The sequence below is a fragment of the Leguminivora glycinivorella genome, chromosome Z (assembly GCF_023078275.1).
Source record: "Leguminivora glycinivorella isolate SPB_JAAS2020 chromosome Z, LegGlyc_1.1, whole genome shotgun sequence".
Taxonomy (NCBI): domain Eukaryota; kingdom Metazoa; phylum Arthropoda; class Insecta; order Lepidoptera; family Tortricidae; genus Leguminivora; species Leguminivora glycinivorella.
Window position 1 is genome coordinate 3159380 of NC_062998.1, and position 12427 is coordinate 3171806.

At 40.4% G+C, this 12427-nt stretch overlaps 2 protein-coding genes across 2 annotated transcripts in view; one reads left to right on the top strand and one right to left on the bottom strand.

The window, feature by feature from the left end:
• Positions 1–4162, bottom strand: LOC125241128 (ubiquitin carboxyl-terminal hydrolase MINDY-3 homolog). Its single transcript, XM_048149460.1, has 2 exons — positions 4004–4162; positions 1–3866 (listed from the first exon to the last, which is right to left on the bottom strand). Exon 2 carries the CDS (start codon positions 3841–3843, stop codon positions 2446–2448), a length of 1398 nt encoding a protein of 465 aa, XP_048005417.1. The 5' UTR covers positions 3844–3866; positions 4004–4162; the 3' UTR covers positions 1–2445.
• A 1161-nt stretch (positions 4163–5323) lies between these two features.
• Positions 5324–12427, top strand: part of LOC125241456 (protein crumbs-like) — a 136007-nt gene continuing 128903 nt past the window's right edge. Inside the window, 1 exon segment of the mRNA XM_048149960.1 lies at positions 5324–5580. Coding sequence (XP_048005917.1) covers positions 5520–5580 — 61 coding nt within the window. The 5' untranslated portion in view covers positions 5324–5519.

Consider the following 12427-nt stretch of genomic DNA (forward strand, 5'->3'; position numbering starts at 1 on the left):
TGCTCCGTCGTATAGTAAAATATGCGAAATTTCCACATAACATTTCAGAAACATCGCGTATTTCGAATGAGAGTTTTCTTACTTTGTGTAATTTCCGAGATATTTTCCAATATTGTGGAAACTTTGCACAACTTTCACTGTAATAATAAACTACAGATTTTATTTTAACCAGACTAAATTTGAGAAGATGCCGACAAGATTCAACATTCTGTTTGTAGTAAGGAAATTGTTTTGTGAATGATTTCGTTCCTAGTTACAGAGACAAACAATACCGGTTGGCCAGTAAATATAATTATTTGTTTTATATTGTTTGATACTATTACGTTTATGAAATATTACTTTTGAAGATAATGAGTATGGTTCAAATTAAAATTCGCGTATTTTTAATTAATGAGATTGTATAAAATATACGTAAGTAAGAAAGTAAGATACTTAATACATATTTCTATAGACTTTTTTGACAATATGTTTGAGCCTGGTTTGGGCCACCTTGTATGAAAATTCGATCTAATATTATTGTCACTGTGACAAGACACAAAACCGTATCGTCAACAAATTTGAATCATAGGCCACTGTACCTTTGCACAGTAAACGTCAATGTAACTTTTTATGGCAAATAGAACACTGTTTAAATAAGACAAGGTTCTAGAGTGGCCTAGGATTCAAATTGGTTGACTGTGCAAGTCAAAACAAATGCCAATACCACACACAGAAAAGGGACCAGCCTCAAAATACTATAAATGTTCTCACAGCCTAGTGTTTACTAGGAGACCAATGTTCCACAGTAGGAGTAGGACGAGAGGCTGGAGTGACTGACAATGACATCACTCGACTTAAGTCGGTCAGGTCAAATCGTGCGAGTTCGTTCGTCCGGGCACTGGCGACATCGCTCGCTGTTGCCATACTTTTAAGTGTAAGGCCTGAGGCACGCTCATAGAGGTGCACGGGACGGGGCGTGCGGCGTGCATGTCAAACAACTGAAGCTCTAACTAATATCCCGAGGCGACGCTGCATAGCGTGCACGCGGGCCACCCCGCCCCGCCGACCGAGCGTCCACTCAGGCCTTAACACTGAAGCGAAGTTCAGCAGCTTTGAGTTACATTACAATACCAGCCTTAGCTGACGAAACATTAGCCCCCGTGTATCCCTGGCTTAACAATTACGCTGCCAAATGCAAGTGGATCAACTTTTTTGTACTTCAGTATATTTTGTAGATAATTCTACTAACAAGTATAATAGGTAGGCCATACTAGAAATGTATAAGCCATAAACTAAATACAGAAATCCAAGTTTGATATAATTTATAAACCATAAAACCATGGCAACGAGAAACACATCAAAACTGATTCACCCAAAGGGAAATAAGTAGAAAATCAAAGTCACAATTCTTAGTCATTAATTCAAGTCAAATCAGCAAATAATATTAAAATGAACGGAGCTCAAAAATACTAGTAATATTAGAGATTAGAGCGATAAGTCCGTCTGTTACTTATTTACGGCAAAAAAAAACTGGAATGTAGAAAGCTTGTGAATGTACAAGGACTATTTTTAGAAATAAACCGTCTAGGGCGAAAGAGTATACACCCACGCCCCTATGCAGACTTTGAAAGAAGCCATTTTTCCAAACTTTTAAGAAATTTCGTTATTACAATGAGAAATGTTCTTAAGTTACACATATTTATACAAAAAAAACCTGATTCAGTTAAAAAAAAACCAACAACTTGCTAATAGGCAGCTGACCCGAATTGAAAAATACAGACAAAAATAGAAAAATAAAAGTCTCTTGTGAGCATCTCAAATATCAATCAATAGTAACACAATCGTTCCTCGCAACGCATGTCGCAGGCAGGAGCAATTCGCACAGCAAAACAGGCCAGTCGGCCAGCGGCTGCCTACACCTACACCACCTCACATCTGCATCATCAAATCTCAAATTATTCTTTAATCTTTGCAAATATTAAAAGATTTGGAAACAGTGGCCACAGTGCCAGCCGCTGCCCGCAGTCGCATTCGCCCATCACTAAACACATCACCAATGTCATCATCATTAAATTTCAACATGTCCCATTATTACTATGATACTATTACATTTATATACAACCTAATTCTATGCGGGGCTAAATTAAATTTCTTTATATTTAATTATGGTGTATATCATTAGGAGCGTGTCCCTAAACTATGGTATAAGCAAACTGATACAAATCATATGCAGCACAACATTGACAACAACCCCTCAACAACTGGAACAGTGTTTATTAAAAAAATATTTATGTCTAAACCGTAACCGTCATGTAAATAGGTCTATGTCTGGTGTCAATTCCTAGCTGTAACCGCAGTGTTAAATGAAAACTGCCGGAACAAAGAGAAGCTTGTAAAATTATATTTTACAAATAAATTAAGGTCTGCACAGTTCACTCACGACACAGTCCTTTAGAATGTAACTGCTCAGTTGAGGGAGGGTGAGCTGCCCTCGTCCCAGACCAGGTCGATGCTGGGCCACTTGGTCTGCAGACAGGTGAGCATGGGGTCGGCCGAGGCGGCGCGCATGTGGCACTCCAGCAGCGCCGCGCGCCCCGCGCGGTACACCACGCGACCGCCTGGGTTGCTGCGTGCTAGACCATTGTAGTGGTGCAGCGTGAATGTGTCGGGACATCCACGCTCGCAAGTTGGGAAAAACTCCTCCATAAATGCACTCAGGAGGATTATCCCTAGGTTCTCCGCATCTAACTTGCGTCGCATGAGCTCTACATATTCAGGCTCTGACACGAGCTCCGCAGCACAGAGCACATCCTGCAATGCAGCTGATGGGATGAAATTATTACCCTCAGGATCGAAGGAGCGGAAGATTCGCTCGGCAGACTCTCCTGCAGTCTCTGGCGCCGCCAATCGCCGCTCAAAAGAGAAAAGCACCGTCAAGTGCGTCTCTGACGCCAGTACCCACACAGGATGCTTTGGATTTTTGTAGAATGATCCCACAGTGCAATACTGCATGTGCTCCATTATGGTGAGAAACCCAATATCATTTTGTCTCTCAATGCCGCGCAGCCGGAGGCCCCCAACCACCTGGTCGTGGTCCCAGACATGGGCCACGGCTCGGCCAGTCAGCATCAAGTTTATCAGTCCCTGTGACCCATACCCGTATGTGGAGTGTATGAGGGGGTCTGACAGCTCTGACAGCTCTGCTTCTACAACACCTACTCCCTTGCTGAGAATAACACTATACAACAGAAGTAGCACTCCATACTTGTCCTTCAAAACACGAATGTTTCTAGTGTAGAATGCTTCAACCTCCGACAATCCTTGGAAGGAGTGAATTTCAATCCGCCGATGAAACTGTTCCAGGGTTTCTGTCTCTTCAGTGGCACTGGTGGAGCTAGATTCGGCTTCTGTTTCAGTTTTTCGTTGGTACACTGCCACATTATACTTAGGCGCTAGACATTGGCTTAGTATTGTACACACGGCCCGGACGAGTAGGGAGTTACACTTCTCCGAAGTGAGGTCGCGCAGGCTATGGCCGGGCGTCTCTGACAGAAGGATCTTGAGGAGGAATCCTTGCACGGGCGCGATTGCGGCGCAGGGCCCGCCCTCCTGCTGCGTAAGCGCGCTGGGTTCGTCGGCGCTGAACGTGAAGCCCTGCGCCCAGCGCCGAAACACTTCCTCCTTCACCTGCTCGCCCCACAGCAGCCGCCGCGTGTTCTCCAGCTCGCGCTCCATGCCCGCGGAGCCCCCGCGTGGCTCGCTTCCCGCTCCGGCTCCGGCGCTGTCGCTCATCTCCACTTTTTCTTCTAAAGCTCGTACGGAACCACTCGCCTTTTCTTCGGCGGAACCGATCAACATTTGCATAAATGCCGTACTGTCTACGCCTCCTGAAAAGAAAACACAATAATTGTTACACGTTGCGATTCAATTGCGCCGCAGCGCAAGCCCACGCCGGCGCCTCGGCCGACTCGACCCAGCGAAGGCTATGGTCGCGAAAAGAACATAACCACGTAATTATACTTACTACATATATACTGCTCATTGTTACTTCAATAATAAATATCTATTTGTCCTCCTTGTAAAACCGATTGTTCATCGAAATTGCTTCAATTTGCATCATAAACTGCCTGTAGATTATTAATAAAAACTTTTCATTAATAGAAAAGAAAAGCTTACGACATAAAGGCTGCCATTTTTTAAGAAAAATATCAATAGCGTTTCGTTTTCGCATTTTCGATACGTTCCGTTTACATTGTCAGAGTGAACAGCACTAAGCGCAGAAAACTATTAAAACTGAATTATATAATTAACATATTATTAATGAACCGAATTAATAAAAAAACAAATACTTGTACATAATGTGTTAAGAAATTGTTAATATCATACGTTTCTTTCAAAATAATTGTAACAAGAACGGAACGAAGCATTCTTTGGCCTAACAGTACAAAAAGCTAACTAGAGTATTATATTTGAAAATCAAAGTAAAAAGAGTATAACTGGTCCTTCTTTGAATATATATTTTTTTATTTACTTAAATACCTGCTATTTTGATTATGGCTGTATGATTCATAATGTAATAGCCTTCTTAATAAAATTCCGTTATTTAAAAAAAAATGGTGTTGCCAGTAGCAAATTTATTACCATTTGGTAGTAATTTGTAACTTATCTTTACGACCGTCTCACGACTTAATTTATTCAAACTATCTTTAATGCCAAAAGTATAATGAAGTATAAAGTATAATGTACAAAACTGGGGGCTTGTTTAAGACCGTGCGTAAGAGAGTCGTTACAGAAAGTAGCGAAGTCGCAAATTATATCAAAGTTCGCTCCAACAGTCAAATTACATTACATTACACCTTAATTGTGGAAAAGATTCTTTGTATCCGTTCGGAATTTTATTGAAATAATTATCAACTCAGCTAAACCACTGAAATAGGAAATATACTACATATAGTGGGTCTATGAGCTAAACCTACACAGTCCTATAAACTGGAGACTTGAACTTGAACAAATTAAAACCTCTTTGGATATTGTTTGAAACCTATATTCATACCTATATTCAGTTTCACGAAAAACAAAAATTGATAGTGCTAGTCTGTCATAGGTACCTACAAAATGATAAGATAATATTTAAATGAATTCTCTATATTTATGTCGTGTAGACCTAATGCTAAAACCATGTCTCTAATATTGCACCTAAATTAAGCACTAATATTTATTAATTCTCTATATTTATGTTGGTATGAAAACGAAAGTTAACAGTAGGCGTGCATAATCTACCCACCACCCACGTCACGCGTCTCGAACAAACTTTTCGAGTCCGCTTCGCTCCTAACCAATAGTCCACAATGAACGTCGGAGGATGACGTAGCGCCGCCGGACAAAACTTACGAAAATAATTTTGGTTCACGTACTTCTTCGTTTTAGCAAGTATAAGTTGTGTTGTGTTCGTGATTATCAACATGTTTTAGTGAATCATATGTGTCCGGTTTGGCTTAGTTTTAAAGTTACTTTGTGTTTTGTTTGGTTTGTTATTTACGATGAAGTTGGACTCGGGAGCTGGTAGGCGTCGCGGCCGCAGCCTGCTCGGCAGCCTCGCAGGTACGTTACATAGCGCCATTGCCATTGCATTGCCTTTTTTTTAAAGTATGAAATTTAACAACAAAGTGTCGAAGGAAAGTTTCAGTTGGCAAACAGACGACGTGAAAGGCGACGCTTACGGTTTCACAGAGTTATTTATGTTTGAAAACTTTTACACGCTGTGCGAACTGCGAACGTTTCAAGTGGCTTTAAGTATGTTTTTTAGGTTTAAATAATCACAACGACATTTGGCTGCACTTAAAAAGATCCTTTTTTTGTGTTAGAAAAAGTTAACATTTCGACACAGTATTTTCGTTGCTGGCGCACCTGTGGCGATTAGCGCTTGCGCGAAAGAGACAACAAGCGAGCGTTAAAAAGTTTTTTACAGGTGAATACAATGTGCATTTTATAAGTGGCAGCATACCACAGTGTTCTCACGAGTCTCACGACTATGTCGTCCTCTGCTGTGAAAACATTATATTTTGAAAGAGCTGTGATTGCGTAAATTGGCACTTTGTTTAGGCTTTCGCGCATGTTACTATGGTAATTTTAGGACAAACAACGCAATACAATACAAGTACGCGTCAAGTACATGTAGTTAAAAATCCATACTCGCATTATTCTGCGTGGGTCTGTCTTTTGATACTTTTTTGATACATGAAAAATTACTGATCCGATTTTGATAATGTTGCCTTGGCAATAGGGCTACATAATGAAACGAACTAACAAGAGTAAAAAATACCTGTGACCTTTAGAAATACCTATTTAGTTGCAATATAAAGCTGATAGTTTCACTAATCTACGTTTACAATTTTGTACCTTGACTCATTCTCACCATTCATGGTTAATCTACAACAGCTGATTGTGTATAGCTAATTACTTTTTAAATACCACGACCACGAGGCAATGATTTTACGCTAAAGTGCCATGCATCGCTAAGTATGCATGGTTATTTAAAAATATTAGATGACTAGATGAGTCACCTTTTCCGATTTATGTTTTGATAAAAATGCGTTAGCGATGATTGTTTCGCAACGTAAGTAAATCACACGGACGGGAATAGTAGATTACATGCCTAGGCCAGTAAAGCACAAAATGTCACATGTAGTACAAAAACATGTATGTGATCTGAGGCTTTCTTATTTACTGGCCAAGATGTGTATGCTATTTTTCTGTACGATGGAGCCGGGAAGCACTTAGGTACTTCGTTTAGCGCAGCGGCCTGAAATTGGACGCTTTCCGGCCGAAAGACAGAAAACTTTATTATATTACAGAAATAAATGAATATTATAGGACATTATTACACAGATTGACTGAGTCCCACGTTAAGCTCAAGATGGCTTGTGTTGCAGTCACTCAAACAACGATATATATAATATACAAATACTTATACATATACATGGAAAACATCCATAACTCAGGAACAAATATCTGTGCTCATCAGACAAAATGCTCTTACCGGGATTCGAACCCGGGACCGCGGCGTATCAGGCAGGTTCACTACGCGCTAGGCCAGACCGGTCGACAAATACCTTTTCCTATACATAATTAATATAATTATATTCATATTGCGAGCTCCTTGGCCTGGCCTAGTTTTCCAGCGATTAGTTAAATGCAGTTTATGCAGTAAATTGACATATGTGTAAGTACAATGTGGACAGGATTACGGGTACATGGTTTTAAATAGTTTTATCTAAATTAATAATCGGGCCGTACATACGGCACGGGCAAATACCTCGGTACAGTCAGCGTCAATGATATTGTAACGGCCAAAGCGCCAAATATACCTGAACAGATCTTTAATATTATATTTGGCGCTTTTGATGTCATAATGTATTTGACACTAACATATCCGCTAATGTCTACGTATTTGATTTCGTGACTGTACTGATAGCAGGGGCGGCTCACTCCGTGATTCTATCGCCGTGCTACAAGTACATGCCGGCGGCCGCGAGTTCGCGGCCTAATCAGGGGTGGCGCGCGTTCTCACGGAACGCACGTTCGCACTTTCTATTGTTATTTTAAGGTTTATATGCGATGTCCGCGTGTGGAATGGCTAACAATGCTAAGTTAAATAGACATCATGAATAAAATACGTACCATAGGACATTATTACACAGATCTACTATTGATTAAGTCCCACGGAAAAGTTCAATAAGGCTTGTGATGTTGGAACTTAAACCAAAATACTGTATATATACCTAGAAAGTACCCAAGACTTAAATATAATAGTATACAATTTTATCTGAGTACCTAATTAATTCGTTTTAATCCATAGGCAACCCTATCATCCGACGCTGCGCACGTGCGGCTGATTTCTTTGTAAAAAAATTGTAGGCATTTAAAAAGGCGGCATTTCGTGAACATCAAAGCAGTGGGCCTTCTGTACTTGTACTATTATATATTCTGTGCTGATAGTAAGGAAACACATGTATACACAGTTTGTAGGCGAGACTGCTGATTGTTAGACCCAGCCCGCACTTTTACCGTTTTTGTTCTTTTTACGAATCCAACGGCGCGGTGTCTACTCGTAATGACGGGTCGGCGAACCCGGCCCCATACTAAATTGGTGACGATTTTACTACAAAAGTGCACTGTAGCGTAGCCTCCCTACACTAGATCGTACAGTAGGTGAAGCAGCCTTGTAGCAACTGAACATCTTTGACAAAAACTTCACACGATGAAAACAAAAAATCATACAGTCAACCAATTGGAACCCTAGGCCACTCTACAACCATGTCAAAACGACAAGCAGAAAGAGATTTCTTACAATCTGATTTATAGATTAGATTAGATAGTTCTACAGTGGCCTAGGGTTCCAATTGGTTGACTGTACTTACTTATTATATTAGATGGGGTTAGGTAATAATAGTTATTTGTTATACAAAGGGGCAAAGTTGTATTTTAACGCTGAGTGTGGAATTGAAAAACGAGCAAGTGAAAGGATTCTATAGTTGAACCACGAGCGAAGCGAGTGGTTCGAGAATAGAATCCTGAACTTGCGAGTTTTTTAACACACGAGAAGTAAAATACATTTGCACCCGAGTGTAACACAAAACTTTTCCCCTCACTATAGCGAGGAAACTACAACGCAAAAAACGCGTTTATCACTGCTTCCAGTAGTTCCACAGGTGGTAAAACATCTTCATTACTAGATTAACCCACTTTTATCAATTTTAAAGCAGAAAATTTGCCTCTATCAAGGCCAAATTACTTTATCCACTAGTGGATAAAATGCGTTTTTACTCGCTGGTATTAAAGGACAAAACACGTGTTTTCGAGCTAGTGAGGGGAAAAATCATTGATGCTAGATTACCACTTGTAACCGTTGTAGGTTGCATGGAAAACGCATGGTTAAACTTTAGTGCAGAATTTCCAGATTGAAATAAACTTCGCTAGTTTTTACCGCAAGTTGTTCGTTCCAAATACATTCCTCGCTACGCAATCTCGCCTATCCCTAGTGGGAACCCAGCTTTAAATTCGTCTATTACAAAGAGCCGACACTCGGTTACTAACCGATATTGGTTTTATTGAAGTTCGCGCCACACACCGATGCAATAAACTTGCAATGCAATATCATGCAAATTTCTCCACTTACATCACATACCTTCGCTTTAAGTTGCTATTTTTATACTACGTCGTTGGCAAACAAGCATACGGTCCGCCTGATGGAAAACAGTCACCGTAACCTATGGACGCCTGCAACTCAAGGAGTGTCACATGCGCGTTGCCAACCCATTAGAAACTTGCAAAAAGGAGTGCACAAGCTCTAAGGAGGGTTCGGGATGTCGATGACTCAAAGGACAATAGACGGAACAAATTAGTTCCCTAGATCCTTCCGTCACCAGCACACCGCACCCTCGTTGAGCTCTGGCAGCCTTACTCACCGGCAGGAACTCAACACTATGAGTAGGGTCTAGTCTAGTGCTATTTGGCTGCGGTCTTCTGTAAGGCGGAGGTCTCTATGGCCAGTATTCTATGGCACTGGTCCCACCAAAAGCCAGTAAGCTATGAGCTATCGGCGATAGAAACATTAGGTACCGGCCACATCAGAGCGTCGCGTGTCTCGGGGCGCGCAACGGACGTCCGCGCCACGCCACCTGAGTGTAATTCAAAAAGCGTCTCCTCAGTACATTTTGTATAGGAAGGACGTAAGGCGCGCCGCCAAGCGGCCCCAAGACACGCGACGCTCTGATGTGGCCGGTCACTTAGAAACGAAAAAAAGATAGTCGCTCCCGTGTAAATAAAGTCATCAAATTGACACAAGTAGATTGACGTCAATGTGAGAATTTTTCTCAAGTCGTTTTGTAAATAAACGATATCATGCTCTTTTAAGCAAGTGTAAAGGGGGTTTAAGGTGACAGAATGAGGAATGAGAAATGATAACCCGATCGTGGCGGGCGCGAAAAATGTTCTATAATAGTAACGTAATTTGAGGACCACTTAACGCAATCAAGGATTTATAAGGTTTTCATACAGTGAAGGGACCGCTATAAATGCTTACGCTATAATATTTGGCACATGATTGCCCCGCGTGATACCTAGACTAAGTACTCTACCTTATGTCATTAAAATACAATTAGAAAAGACGCTGTGAGCTGTTTCACACCGAGATACTGTCGCGCCAATCATGTGCTAACCCTGCAACGAGTATATAAAGTACGCCTTCCGGACTCCAACCCGCTGACATGACAGTTTTACTCCTAACTGTCACATTTCCACAACACGGGTCAGGTAGCACCGTCCGTCACGCACTGGCGACCCCACCTGCGCTTGCGACGGCCCTAGCGAACTCTTCTTTGTCCTTGTCAACTTTAGGTGCAATTTTGAACATGATAAAAGGGCATAATTGTCTACCTAACTGTTGCTTAAGTACGAATTGGTGTTATTAAAGAGGGGATTCTATGCTGGTGGAATTTGGTTTGAAATTGCCAGTGGATTGAACGGTTTATAAGTCATTTTTGAAATGGTTTAATAGTACCTTGCGCAGATTGGGGGCTCTAGATAGGTGTGTCGTGTTGTTTCGCTTGTTCTTCGAAACCATTACTATGCGGATAATGGTTGTTGGTTTGGAGGTAACAACTTCTTTTCGTGTTGGCTGTTGCTCCTTCAGATCTAACTCGGAGCAGTGATGCTATGCGTCGAAGCCAGCAGATGTGCCATGGTTTGTGGCACATCTGTGGGCTGTTTCACCACAGTGACATTGACACTTGACACTGAAAATTCTGTGCCTCTTTCTGGGTTAATAAGTACATTACATAGTTCCTCAGCGTCAATATTTCCTTGTTAAACAATAAATTAACAGCGAAGTGTCACTGTCAGGTGACATTTGTCTTTATTGTGAAATAACTTTTCGAAGTTATCTACCATCTTTGTAGGCTTGTGCCGTTTCGTTCGTTGATCGGAGCGCTCCGATCTCGTTCAATCGCTCCCATGAACTAGTTCGCTCTTTTAGGTCTTTTGCTCATTTAGTTCAGCCAGACCAGCGACCACTGCGGTCGGAAAGATCAGAACGAATGGGACCGAATAGTGTCAAAATTATACAAATAGTCCACAGATAGTAACATTCCGGGCCGAAAGGTTGTAAGTAACCGAAGTTTAATATGAAAACTTGACTTCTTTTGTTGCTCTGCTAAGTAGCTCTCGCTCTCGGTCGGCGCAGTCACACATTCGTTCTCGATCCAAACCGCTCGCGCTCGCCGATCCTATACTGAACTAAATGAGCAAAGACCGATTCTCAGACCACGGAAAGATTCAGTTCATTTCGGTCATTGATGGGATTTTATTCCTAACAGTTCATAGTTCGTGAACGACACAAGCCTACATCTTTGTCGTCCTTGCATTGTATTTCAGAACTCTATCCGTACCTAAACACTTTGATGAAGCCGCGATGAGATTTTGAGACATGGAGACTTATCCGAAATCCCCAAGGATAAAGTACGAGACTTATTAATTACTTGAGCACCACAGCATGAAGAGCACCTTCATAAATATTTATACACAAATGAGTTCGTTCCAGATATATACCTTGTACTTTTGGCTGTTGAAAAAAGTGTAAACAAACCAGAGCTGTCAAATTTGAGGGTTGTTTATTAGGTAACGTTTGGTTCCTGATTTTTTTTCTCTATTTTAAAATAAATTAACATTTCATTCCACTAACATGTAATTTTGTTTAATTTGACGAAACATAATACACCTTCATGAATACAAACATATCGTCATTCCATTTAATTAATATTATTATTTTCATCAGGGAATCATCAACCAAAAAGTACCCAATTTTGCAGAGGTTTAAAAAAACTGATGGTTGCATTTTAATCTGGGTGTAACACTACTAAAATAGAAAGGTATTAGACCTTACGCGATTTTTAATTTTATCTGTTTGACATTTTCCATTGCTTGTTATCAATCATCATCATCATCTGTTCCAAATTTGATATTTGTGTTTTCGAGCGTCCGTTTCTCCGTATGAGATGATGATTGTTATATTTATGTATTTTTATACTTGATGGTAGTTTAGTTGATTCAGTAATATTTATAGGTACCACACTAAGTTTTGAATTTTGATGTAAGACAGAGAAATATAAAAAAGCAATAGAAATAAAATTAAGATTATCTGTGCATAAAATAATAAAAAAATATAAATAAATATAATAAAAATATTTCGTTCTATTCTATGTGTTTAATGGTGAAAACATATGTATATTTTTAAGTAAAACGCAAAACTTTATATATAAGGTCCTAATTTATTAGATGCAGATATTTTTACAGCTGATAGTACTCGGTCTCTGGAGTATATTAAACCGTGAAACATTATAGCTTTTACGATGTTTTTTTGGAGAAAACGGAAAAACAAATTTGCTACGTA

Bases quoted from the DNA above. Each gene is read 5' to 3' on its own strand.
- LOC125241128 (XM_048149460.1), bottom strand. From the start codon at position 3,843: ATGCAAATGTTGATCGGTTCCGCCGAAGAAAAGGCGAGTGGTTCCGTA.